The sequence below is a fragment of the Betta splendens genome, chromosome 3, assembly GCF_900634795.4.
Source record: "Betta splendens chromosome 3, fBetSpl5.4, whole genome shotgun sequence".
In the NCBI taxonomy this organism is placed as follows: Eukaryota; Metazoa; Chordata; class Actinopteri; order Anabantiformes; family Osphronemidae; genus Betta; species Betta splendens.
In genome coordinates, this window is record NC_040883.2 from 19,374,733 (window position 1) to 19,387,844 (window position 13,112).

Sequence of the window (13,112 nt, forward strand, 5' to 3'; positions counted from 1 at the left end):
CACAAAGCTCGACGGCCTGGATTGTTTCTGCAACAACCAGTCTGGTGGATGAAAACAAAGCAGGAGTTTATCTAACTGGCTAACGACACTGAGCAAAGACATAGACCATGGCATTTCTCACATACCTCTGTCTATGCAAGACTTAAGACTAAGCCAGAACCTATTCTAGATTCTCCTGTGGCAATAATATCTAAATATCTAAGCATGGCTACTCCACTTCTGTGTACATGCTATATGCCTTCTATTTAAAAGCGACAACCTACTGTAAGTGGAGATCAGGTTTCAAGAGTCAGCTGGAGGCGCAGCACTCATTTAGCCCTCCTATTTTAAAGTCCTCCTTTGCCATGTTATCTTTGGTGTTAATGTCACTTGTTCCACCTGCTAGGCTGAAAGACTTGCTATACCCTCCCATGTTAAATACGGATGCGTCCTCATTTTGAGTTATGATAATGTACATTTTAATTCTGTTCTGCAAATATTCATCAAAACATCTGTTAATGAAAATCATTTTTTCCCATGTTTTTTGTATTTGACATGCTAAAAAGCCAAAAAAGAGGAGTTTTTTGCAAGTAGCTGTAAGTGAAAGAAGCTTTCACTGGTTAAATGGAAATGCCTTTTTGTTCTGACACTAATGTCAACATTGATTTGACCTGTGTAACAGCTTTCCCTTATGCTTCCACAGGCGGCGGAGATGAAAAACAAGGAGCTGGAGGGAAGGATAGAGGGTCTTCAGGTGGAAATAAATGACAGTCGACAAAAGCAGGGCAGCATGAAGGGAGAGCTGAAGAAGTTCATGGATATTCTGGATGGAAAGATAGACGAGCTGCATGAGTTCAGACAGGGGCTTTCCAAGCTAGGGGTGGACAACTGAGAAAAGTGGCACTAAGCTAAAAGGGTCAGAGGTCAGGTACAAACGATTCACTACAGTTTGTCTTCAGAGCAGAAACTATGTGGCACCTACTCCCCCAAGGTGATGTCCACTCAGAAACTATCAGCTTCTAATAAACACTGTTATGTGAAAAAGATGTTTTTGGAGAGAGAGAGAGAGAGAGACCGAGAGACACTGGCAGACTAACGGAAAGGAAGCCCCGTGTGCTGCATCGAATGGCTTCATTTTGTGTGCTGCTAAGCTAAATCAAAAGTCACAGTTTATTTATCTGTTTCTGTGGGGGGTGAGGCTTTAAAAAAAGCTGGTGGTGGGTTTATAGATTCTATTTTCTGAAGGCTGCTGCACACAAGCAGTAGAAGAGTAGACAAGGGGACTAAAAAGGGCTAAATAAAATAGGAAGAGACGATGCTGTTCAGCATCACTCAAGTAATAATTGGTGTTATTCCTTGTTGCCCCCTCCAGAGAATTAGTTGAAATTCATCTACAAAATGTCCTCGCTGTTGCTTCTTGTCTATCTCAGGTGTGTTGGAAGATCGTTTGTATTGATGCGATCTTATGCACGTGTGCACCGGCCATGACACAAAGTGCCTCCGGGAGAACTGGCCAAGAGACCACCACCTTGACAAGTAAATCAAAAGCGAGTGCAAGCAGACGAGCCCATCCTAAGCATGATGGACATCACCGTGGTGCCAAACTCAAACAACACAACAGGTGTGCACCAAAGCAACTCTGATAAGGGACTACAGCAGGAATTCACCAACTCCTCTGGGTTGTTTTCAAGCACCAGGCATTTTGATTATATTACTATAAAGAAGGGAAACTCTCCCGCCTCAGGCCTTTTCCTTTAGAACCATCCAAAACTAATAATAGGATCTCCATCTTGCCCTAAGTGTAGTGTAGTGTTTAAAGGACTTTGTGTGTGTGCGTAAAAGTATTCTCGTCTCATCATAGAACAAAGATGTGTCTCCAAAGCTGTCTATGTGCTACATATTAGTTTTTGTTATGGTGGAGGTGATATGAAGGGTGAAGGGACTTACTGTAGTGCTGCCCTATGGGTAAATAATGTGGCTGTGTACTGGACACATTTGGATAATAAGGGCCTTTTCAAACCTTGTCCAATTCTTTGAAATGTTTGTTTTATTGTATTTTTTTTTTAGAGCTAGCATTTCTAGAACAACCAGCTAAATCAACAGTACCTTAACTCGACGTCTTCACAGATGTACAGTAATGTATAAAACCAAACCAGGATTCAGACACTTTGAAAGATCTGTTTGCAGCATTGTACCTGTCATCTTCAAACCTGGTACATTTGAAGTCAAAGGCATGAGTCGAGGTGGCAGATCTACTGAGTTATACTATGATTCTATTTTTCACTACTGTTTTAATCTTGTTATAAGATTTGATTATGTATGAAGGGACTTTTGCTTGTTGCTGTCTTTCTGTTTAGCTGTGCTCATAAATCACCTGAACCTGGATAGCAACATATGATCCTTCCTTCTGAACCAATGCCTCTTGTGCACTTTTGTGACTTCTGTTCAATATTGTATAATAGAACTGACAATTGTTAAAATTTAGTTTAATTACAACACTGAGTTACTGTCTTTTATTTTTCCTCGCTTCAAGAAGTGTAATGCATTTGGCAAGAGCTCCACAAAGAGGACACTACAGTATCATCCCCACTTCCGTGCACATCACTATAGTGAATTCTATGTAGGAAACAAAGTTATTGTCAGTTCTCCTAAACATTCTGCTTGAGGCATGTGAAGCTGAGACGTGGCGGAATGAACCTACAGCTGCAGCCATCCAGTGCAGGAGCTCCACCACGGTCTCTCTCTGTAATGTTGATTTACATACAGTAGCTCTAAATGTAACTGTAATCCCATCGGTGAAGGCATAACCAAAGCAGGATTTAACCACAGTCAGTGACAGATATCAATTTCTTTGAGATGAGAGCAAAAGAAGGAAATTTACACAAGCTTGTTTGAAGAATGAAAAAATTCTCAGTGCAGGAAATAACTGCAGATCTGTGGAGCACATGTTGCCTTGGCAACTTAATCCCACTTGTTTTTGTAAATAATAGTGTGAATGATCGACTTGGAATGGTATAGATCAATGTTACTTCAATTAATTTGAGAATTATACAAGCGAGTCTGATGACGTTGTCGGACGGAGAGCCTCCTGGAAGTTGAAGGTCTAATTATCATTATCACTCTGCAGCATCAGCGTCAATTGGGATGGAATTTCATGAGACAGAATCCCGTGATATTTAATTTAAACCGATAGGAAACTGGATAGATTAATATAAAATGTTGTTTAAACACTATGAATGCTATTATTTGTGGTTATCCATTGACTTTTCAGCCAGTGCCACCAGAAGGTCACTTTAGATATTTGTCCAACACTCCAGGCTATGGATATTTTCTCTTTCTTTTGAATGTGAAGTGTGCAAATGAAAAATTAGTAAAACAACCACTAGAGTAATTTGTACTTATGTTACATCAATTATCAGTCACACTCTGTGCAGTAAATACAGTATTGCAGCAGCATTAGCATTTCTCTCTGTCCCCTCTGCCGTTCATTACAGTCTCTTTAATTCTCTGAGCAAGGCTCATTGTGTGACGGGTGATGAGTGGGCGAGTTGGTGAAACATCATTAAGAGACTACGCTGCTCTACATGTGTCTGAGAGAGAGAGAGGGGGGGGGGGGGGGGGAGATGGTTCTGCAGGCCACTACCACTCAGACTCCCTGTTGCCATAGTAACAGGCTGCGGAATTTTATGTTAACGCTCGACTGACGGGTTCGCCTAAAGATTCGCAATGTGCACCTTTCTCAAGGAGCACGGCCTGCCTTCCACCTGAATCACCTGGATGTTATCCATGGATTAGCCTGGACGAATGCGGAGCGGCCTGGCCAGTGAGAGCGGCTGCGGCAGCATCTGCAGTAGCTGCTTTCAAGTACACACAGCGGAGTCCGTCCAACGGTCTAATCACAGCTGCCTGGGGATGTCTGAACTGTCACTGAAGGATACATACGTTGGAGAGTGATGGCTGCCGGGATGGATATTACAATATGACTCATTGTGGAGTGGGCTACAAACCTGACCAAGCAAACTCACCAGGGTTGGGTTGATAAGACGCCTCTTTAGATGATGTCAGTCATTCCAAGAACTATCATTTATTAAGAGCTTAGGTGCAACTAATCTGTAGAGATCAAGTGTCCATCGTGATTTTACATGTCTTCATTTATTATTAAAACACAGTACAAGTTCTCGACCATCATCCATCCACAGCTCAGAGACACTGGAATAAGGATCTTTGCACATTCAGAAGTTTTATGTTTAAGTGCAAGAATTAATTTCGTATGCGAACTAATGATGTTTGCCATATATAATATAACATAACAGACTTGTCTTTTTGAGAAGTTTAAGTAAGTGCTGAGTCACATGTTTAATGGCCATTTGCCTTAAACAGCAATAGCAACCAGGAGGCAAATAACTAATTTGCATTATTTATCTGTCACATCATTTGTTATGACATCATAGATAAAAAAACAGCCCATCACACAATGAAGTACACCCTATTTAAGGCATAACACATTCACACCTTTTAGACACAGACCAGAAGGACAGTGCATCAAACAGCCTAAAACATAAACTGTGACATTGTAGTTGTAAATGATTATCACTGCTTCACTTCCAAACGTAACTCCTCCTTTGCTTTTTGAAAAACAAGATGAAAACAGACGATTTTGTAAGCCATAGCTATAGTTGGGGTAAAGTTTTGTCAATAAACAATCATTGAGATTTACATTTATTACATTCAAAGTAAAAATGAGTTTTAGGCTCTACAGTGTGTTTCACATTTTTTCTTTTTAGAGTGTTTGTCTGTGCCTGCAGTGGAGAATTTCCCTGCTGTGAAAGTCACAGAAGGCCCTTAGAAATGTAGCTGGGAGAATTTCAATCGTGTACACAGTGTACTACAGTACTACTGCTCGGCCTTTCTTCTCAAATAACTGCTGAAACACAATGTCTCATTTGCTTATTTTGGAAGAAATCATAATTTCATCCATTTGCTGGTTAGTTGCATTCATTTCAACATCTCAAGGCTAATTAAAAAAAACTATGATTACTGTGCATCTTTTGCATACGGTTTTAGTCAGACTAGGTGTAATCCTGTCCATGTGAAAAACAGAAGCTTTCAGGAAAACATAAAATGAAGCTCAGAATCATGAAGAAAAGAGACGAGCAGCGATGACGGAACATCTTCATTGGTGTATGTATCTGTGTGTGCATGTGAGCCTCAGCTGTCCCAATCTGTACTGCGTGTCCCATCATCTCCCCTGTCCTCCTCGTCAGAGTCAGCCGCCACCTTCTTCATCCTCATCATGGCAGCTTTAATGCTGCGCTCCAGCTCGTTGTCGCCGCTGCTCTGAAGTTCTGCACGTTTCGGGACCATCTGCAGCACAAGAGTCCATTTGCCTCCTACTGTTACAACTGTATGTGGTGGATAACTCAGACATTTGCATTGTCACAGCCCAAAGTACACAGATTTAACTGGATGTATAACAGTAGAAAATTATCATATGGTCAAAATCCTTAACTTTTCTTATACATAAGTTTATGTTAAATGTTTTATTTTATTGCTATTCAGGGTTTGTTTACATGCTGTAAATTTGGCTAATTTATATCAGTCTCTTCTGACAGAATTTCTCACCTTCCTCAAAGTGACACCCTGTCGAATTGCAGACATCAGACTACTCCTTGGGTCCTCAGCAGGGGGCGCTGTCCTGGGCTCAAGGACCTTTCGAAGCTGACTATGTCCACGCTGCAGTGAAGCCAAGACTTCATCCATTGTTCCTTGAGCAAAAAAAAAAAAAAAATCACTCACTTCTACAATAACAGATGTGTGTGTATTATGAAATATGTGCAGGATTTTTAAGGACATTTCTATAAACTTTTCTTTTAAAATGTAACAAAAAATGAAGTTGTGTTGGTCGTTTCTATCCCCCTGGAGCTGTGTGTGTGCATCAGCAGGACCACAAATGAGGTACATTGCCTCCTCTGGCCTCATGGGGAACGTTGGAAATTGAGGACAGAACACCATGTTCGTACACACTTTCCACTCCACACGTTTTCTCTGGAACCAATAAACAATATTCCCTGCGGTCTGACAAATTCTCCTCCATGTGTATTGTATGGTTTCCCCATAGCTGTTGTTCAAATCTACTTCATGTAATAAATATAACAAGAAGAATTATACATTATCCTTTCACCTATATTCTGTTTGAGCATTTGCTTGGCGGGAAACGGAGGGGTCTCTTTTTCACTAAGAGCCATTGGTTTGTCCTCAGAGGAAGCTTTGACAGGTGGGGGGGCATTTGGTGGAGGAGGAAGAGGAGGAGGAGGAGGAGGTGGAGGTGGAGGAGCCGTAGGGATGTTTGGAGTTGAAGGCTGTTGTGCACAGTAGATTTGGATTGGGATATCTTTGGGCTGTGGTTTCTTGGGTGTCTTCTTGCTTCTGGGTGCAGGACAGACAGGGGGGGGTCCTTCACAGGAGGGAGAGGTGCCGAGGCTGATAATGGACAGGGGCTGGTCTGGAACAGGAGCTTCTGAAGGACTTGTTCTCAACTGAGAAGTCTTCAGAACGTACTGACCCTGTCGCTTCTGAAAAATATGGCACAGCAGAAGAAAGAGTTGTTGAAAATGTTAGAAATAAAAGAAGAAAGACTATATTGGTCATTACAACGAAATTGGTCTTCTGCATTTAACCCGTTACCTGGGGGAGCAGTGGGCTGCCATGCAAGGCGCCCAGGGAGCTAGTGCGAAGGACACACTTGGTGCCTCGGTGGAGGTTTGAACCTGACACCATCAGGTGACAGACAAAACAGCCGTTCTGAACTGACCTGCAACAACTATTCGCAAGTGCACCACTGAGTTAATTGCTCAAGAAATTTCTGAGTTTGTAGTAGCTATCACCTTGTTTTTAGTCTAGTGATTTAAGTCATGTTTTATTCAATGGACCCAGATAATTTACGGAGAACATAGAGTCCAGGGAATCAGTAAGTCATTAAGTTTTTGCACTCGCCTCAGAACACCATGAATGCCCTTTACAAAATGTCAATGAAAATATTATTATATATTTCCACTATTCTCTAAATAAAAACAGGTTCATGTGGTAGAGCCATTCAGATGATGAATGACGTGATTGACAGCAGCCACTAAGCAAAGCGTTTTTAGCCTGGAAATTAACTTTCCACACGTGAATTTTCTCCAAACTACACACTAAACTAAGCACACCTTAGCATACGAGACACAACGAGCAGAGACAGAAGGGAACACTACAGGAACACTGGACTAAATGAGAAGCACGTAGAGATAAGGGGTAAAAGTGAAACTGCGGAGGGAGGCAGTGCAGACACAGTGACAGAGCCTAACCTCTCTGAAGGATCGTAATCTGCTCAGAGTCTTCTCTCGCTCCTGGTCCACCCACTGTTTCCTCCTCTGCTCCTCCTCTTTCCTCTTCTCTCGTTTCTGAAGACAAACAGAGTGAGAGAGACCGTTATTCCACAGGGACCCAGTTTCATTTGTCACTTTTGATGGTGTCGGAGCATCTCAGTGGGTCATCTTGTTGTGGTGATATACCATTTGGACCTGGTGATGCTGGTTATAGAGTTTGGAGCTCTGCTTTGCCACCAGCTGCTTCTGCTCCTGGGCCTCTATGCACTGATCCTACAACACAGACACAGCAATTAAAACCTGCACACAAAAAACTTTTAAATACCATATTCATAGTGTACATACAAATATTTTGCATTGTAAATAGATGCCTGGACCTGGAGAAATCCCTTAACTGGGAAATCATTCCACTTTGTTGTAGGAAATAAATGTTTAATCAGATAAATGAGCAGACAGCCAACAGTAAGGAAGAACATGCCAGCTGCACCTGTCAGCTAAAAATAAAACATAAAACTAGTGAAACCTAGGTATAAACACGGTATTTGGGAACATTCAGACAATAAAAAGAAACCAGGTCCTCTTTGAAATACTCCCAAAAATGTGAAATTTCCAATCAACTATTCACAGACCAATATGTCTATTGCAGTCGCCCGCACCTTTTTGTTGCGGAGGTAAGCTCGCCGGGCGCAGATGTTGCCTCTTTTGGTCTCCAAGGTCTGCAGGCGCCTTTTAAGCTGAGTGACAGCTGGTGGCTCTGCTGGATGCACGCCTGTGTGGACCATGCTCTGCAGCTCCTCTGGATCCTCACACACATCATAATACACCACTTCCTCTTTAAGTTCTGAAACATGAATTCAATCCAGTTACTCCACCATCTGTTCCTGTGCCAATCATATGCAATCGCATCACTTCAACTTATATTTACGTTTTACTCTGTGCTGTCACCAGAAATCATCATGTGTATGTGAACTACTACTACATCCACACTTGGGCACAGGAAAAACTAATCAGGCAGTTATGACATCACAACCAGCCTCCTATTGTTTAGATGTGAAAGTCAAACTAGTTACAGTGGGGATGCATACAACTAAGCCACCACAGGCAGGTAGACACACACACAACTTGGAAGCAAACATCTCATGTCCCAGAAGGAGCAATTAAGGAAATATTTACATGAACAAAATAATTCCCCAAAGTAAAGCCCATACTCAGTATAATGAATTACCAAAAAAACAGCCCCAACAATCATTATATAATTCAACACAGTCCTGCAATACAGATGACTAGACAGTATAAGACTGAGGCTGCATCACTGTATAGCCTAGTGTAAATTGTGTGTTAGCTGCCATTGCACAATATATCTGCAAGGACCTTTATATTCCTATCACAGTTTCACAACAAGGCAATCAAACCTTTTTCTCTACAGCCATATTTTGCTCTTGAAGCTTTTGGCTTTGTGTTTTTTTTCTCTTTTATATCTCTAAATTAATGCTGAGAGCTAGTAAGCATGTTATTTTAGTTCCAAAAGTATTCAGCCTAAAACCTCTGTCTCTATGATCACTAGCTGTGTATCTCTTCTTCTGTACTGTGCTGTGCTACTTGCATATGTGAGTGCTGTGTGAGTATACCTTTAATCTGCCGCCGCAGGGTGTCTATCTGAGCCACCAGAAGCTGCTCCTCGTTCTTCAGGATCTCAAACTTTGTGTCGTACAGTTCGAGTTGGGTTTCGTAAAACTGCAGTTCCAGCTGGTCCACTGTGTTCTGCTGTGAGCTGTCCTCACACCCAGATTTCTGGTTCCGGACTATGTCAGGCAGGCTCCCCAGCTACACCACCACAACAGAAAAAATGGTTAGTCTGTTTTTTTCAGGCTCTGTCAAATCTGACTTTAAGAAACAACTAACTAAACTGTAGAGCCAACTATTAAACGGAAACCTCCACATTAGCTCCACAGAACAAACACACAAACAAAGGTAATTTGTTGTGGCCAATATAATCGACACGCTGCCTTTATGACACAAGAGCAGAATTGATCTGAGCAGTAATGGATTTAGATGCGAGTGACACTGGCTGCTTCCCCAGTTTGGCGTGTTGCCGGGGACTGAACATCCTGAGTCCACACAATAAAACAAACAGCAGCCGTGATCAGTTTCCTGTCAATCATTTTCCGGTCATGTCGATGGAACCGTTGTTTGAATACAACTTTTTCATAGTGTCTTTTGTATTTAAAATATTGTTTAATGTATACTATTGATCAATTAGTATCATAAATGCCCTTGTTTTTAGTAGTACCACACAAGCTGGAACCTCCACTGGACTTGACATTTACATAGAGCTTATATCAAATACACAAATACACTGCAGGTGCATCACGCAGGGCAGAGTTATGTTGTCACCAACACAAAATTTGGCGTAGGTGTAGCTTACTGATCTCATTATGAACACTCATACACAGCTGCTCTGGTGAAGGCTCATATAGATTTCACATTAGTTAATACCAGCATCCTGAAACATGATTTTTAAAGAGCTTAATCAGACGAATATTGCAGTGGCATGAAGGTAAAGGTGCCGAAGGTGTTCCCTGTTCTCTGCATAAAAGACTAAATGATCAGCACGTCACACTGTGCCGTAGCTGCAAGCAATGCACTGCAGTAATTCCCAAAATACTAAGCTTCTGACATTCCCCCCGTAGTTACAGAAGTTCATATAGCTGGCGTGTTTCCAGAATGTATATACACATGGACACACTGACTTATTCATTCAGGTTTTGGTGGCGTATCAGGGGGATTCTTTGTGTTTTTAGAGAGGCCTTATAAATGGATCAAAGGATATCAGTGAGAGATCAGACACTCATTAGACCGGAATACCAGAAAGTGAGAAATAAAGTGGCGCAACTAGACCCTATGTCACATTCCTACAGACCTACAACCACTCTAAGAATACATAGATATGACAGCTTGACAGCTGTGTTGTAGTCTGATAACTTATTATGAGATTTGCTGATTCATACATACATAATTTGTTAATGAAATTTAAATTCACTGACACATACTCTTTCTCTGATGCTGTCTTTTTTGCGACCAAGACACATCTCAGTAGTTCTCATGTGCTGCAGGGTTTCTTTGGCCAGTAGGAAGCGTAGTTTCTCCAGTCGGGGAGCTGCAGACGCCCAAGCAGCAGCTCCAAAGCGGCACTTATCCTCTTCCATCTGCTTCAGTATCGCTGCGCATATGTACAGGAGTCAGTTACCGTCTGCATGTCCACACAAAATAACGTAGAGCAAATATGATAATGGTATGAGTTTTTTAAAAAATGTTTCTGCTTACACATTCTCAGAGATAAGGCTGTTGCTTAAAATAAAACAATGGGCAACATGTCGTATAAATATAATTACATTGGGGGTCCTGGGGTTCCACACTGAAAGCTGGCTTCACTGTAAAATCATACATTTAATCACATGATATTTCTTTTGAACAAAGTGTACTCTGTTTCGGATCATTTTAGTAGATGAAGCGTATCCAATAGTAAGTAGGTTCCCTGTGTTCTGGGGATTGACACACATTTATTTTAATGATCCACACACAAAGACAGGAAATAAACTCAGCGACATTTACCAGCCAAAGCCTTTGAAGTCTGTGCAAAGTAGGTGACTGTGATGTCCTGTATCGAAGCGATTGCATCTTCTGCTTTCTTCCTCCACTCCTCAGCCTCCTTCTCCAGAGCTGCAATCCTCCTGGGACCCAAGTCCTCAAACTCCAAAGACTTCTGCAGAGAACCATGATAAACAGGACTGTGGACAACTTTAATCTCAAGTGATTTTCACTATGCTTATACATATATTTTTGAGTTCCATATACAGTATGTACCAGGATCTCCATCTTGTAGAGAGAGGCCAGTTCTCTCATGTCCCTGAAAGGCTGGAGCAGATACTGGAAGAAGGTGGTGGCCACAGTGACCAGATGCTGATAAGCTTCATCCTCATCTTCATAGATGCTGAGCAGCACAACCATTCTGTCAGCGCTGCTGTGACTCTGCAACAGCTGGAAATTAAAAAAAATTACCGTCTGGGGTAATTCTTTGCGACTGAAAGATGCTTTCAAGGTGCTTTTTCTGTAGACTAGAAATGTGGTGTGCAAAATAAGGCAGCTACATTTCAAAGAATGTTTGCATTATTTTGTCGTGTTGCTACATTCCAGACAAAATATTGACATAGTATGCAATTGGACAATAAAGTCAGGACAGCAGTTCTGTGTCTGTTCCTGTTTTATTGGCGTGAGAACTAATCACACTTGCACTTTACACTTTAACTTACAGGTCCTGATAACAAAACGTTCCGCAAGTTAAATTCATGTATATTACCAACCTCATGATAGTGCATCATATGATCTCTTTTTCCAGATGAATATCTTAAATAAATTTGTGAACCTGCCTTGTTTTTAACAGAGCACGAGGCCAGGAGCAGATGGTCTAACTGAGAAAAAGAATAAGTTTGCTTATTTCTAAACAAGGAAACTTGAAAGAAAATTGTAAAGCAATATTATATATTCATGAGATGACAGAACGCTTTGGATAAAACGTGTTACTTTTATTACCACAACTGTATTTCTTGTGGTACCACTCACTCCTCCACTTTGCACAGGTAAAACTCTGAATAGCAGAGCGACTAAACACATTGTGATGCTGGTTAAATGTACTGCTGGCTTTAAATGACGTAATGTAAATAGTGTTTTAAATCTTTGGCTGCAAAGTATCTAGTGCTAATTGAGAGTGAAATACTCATCTCTTTATAAAATTAGATTAAAAAGAAAAACACGATGGTACAAGTACAATATGACAGGACTGGCAGTTGATCGCACCTCCTAATACTGGATGTTGGTTTAATCCCACTCACCTGTCGCAAGTGACTCTTGGCCCTGGACATCTCCTCCTGCATGCTCTTCTTTTTGAACTCTTGCAGATTTTCAAAGTACTCCTCAACATCTCGCACATCCTGGGCGAATAATGTGTCCAGCACAATTTTCCGTCCGCAGACGTCGATGGCCGTGCTGAAATACTTTTCGAGTCTCCTGCACGGCATGTCAAAGTCTCTGTCGCCCTCGTCCTCCGCGCCCGACCTCCGGTACGGGAAGAGCAAATCCCAGATGTTCCCTTCCTCAAACTCGCATAGATCCGGAAAGCACGAGCCTAGGACGTCTGCCACGCATGTGAGTTGTTGGTGGATGTGCGTCAGGTCGGTGGCGGAGAACAGACCGGCCCAGCTCATCTGGGAGTCGCCGACGGGAATTTCGGCTTTGCGCTTCTGTCGCTGCAGCGTCCTGTTGTGGCAGGTGACGGCAAACTTACTCTCGATGACGTTCCATTGTACGATGAAGCCCAGCTTAAACGTATCGGTTTCTTCAAATATGTTACTTTTGACCGCCACCCAACCCTCCAGACTGTCCAAACGCTCACAGTCTAAACTACTCATCTTAAAAAAGATGTTTCACTTTGGAGTCCCAGAAGCTGCTGTCACTGTTTACAACGTCCGCCATTTGCGTGACGTAGGTTGCATTCACGGACACAAAAATATTCGCAACATTCAAAAACGACTGTAAACTGTTAAAGCATATGTCAATAAACACATTGTCTTCATATGTACTCGTATATCACATTAAACAAAACCTTTAGATAGTTTGCCACAACTATAAACATCGCTCAAGTACACATTTTTACAGATAAATGTCTTATAGAATACAATAAATCGCTGCTCCTCGAGGTCTTTTCAGATCACC

General features: G+C 41.7%; 2 protein-coding genes across 4 annotated transcripts in view; one reads left to right on the top strand and one right to left on the bottom strand.

The window, feature by feature from the left end:
• homer2 (homer scaffold protein 2) overlaps nucleotides 1-2,475 on the top strand; it is a 23,112-nt gene extending 20,637 nt beyond the window's left edge. For all 3 annotated transcript variants that reach the window (XM_029144594.3, XM_029144593.3, XM_055507561.1), the window contains exon 9: nucleotides 683-2,475. In XM_029144594.3, coding sequence (XP_029000427.1) covers nucleotides 683-871 — 189 coding nt within the window. In that variant the 3' untranslated portion in view covers nucleotides 872-2,475. The remainder of the gene's footprint in view (nucleotides 1-682) is intronic.
• A 1,637-nt stretch (nucleotides 2,476-4,112) lies between these two features.
• On the bottom strand, nucleotides 4,113-12,894 carry LOC114852517 (WASP homolog-associated protein with actin, membranes and microtubules). Its single transcript, XM_029144986.3, has 11 exons — nucleotides 12,233-12,894; nucleotides 11,208-11,381; nucleotides 10,956-11,106; nucleotides 10,394-10,563; nucleotides 8,972-9,167; nucleotides 8,000-8,184; nucleotides 7,530-7,616; nucleotides 7,323-7,418; nucleotides 6,161-6,551; nucleotides 5,602-5,744; nucleotides 4,113-5,343 (listed from the first exon to the last, which is right to left on the bottom strand). Exons 1-11 carry the CDS (start codon nucleotides 12,806-12,808, stop codon nucleotides 5,188-5,190), a joined length of 2,325 nt encoding a protein of 774 aa, XP_029000819.1. The 5' UTR covers nucleotides 12,809-12,894; the 3' UTR covers nucleotides 4,113-5,187.
• Nucleotides 12,895-13,112: the final 218 nt, after the last annotated feature.

Bases quoted from the DNA above. Each gene is read 5' to 3' on its own strand.
- LOC114852517 (XM_029144986.3), bottom strand. From the start codon at position 12,808: ATGAGTAGTTTAGACTGTGAGCGTTTGGACAGTCTGGAGGGTTGGGTG. The intron at 11,382-12,232 runs GTGAGTGGGATT...TTTAATTTCCAG, and splicing joins CCAAGAGTCACTTGCGACAG to CTGTTGCAGAGTCACAGCAG. The intron at 8,185-8,971 runs GTATACTCACAC...TTCATGTTTCAG, and splicing joins CCTGCGGCGGCAGATTAAAG to AACTTAAAGAGGAAGTGGTG.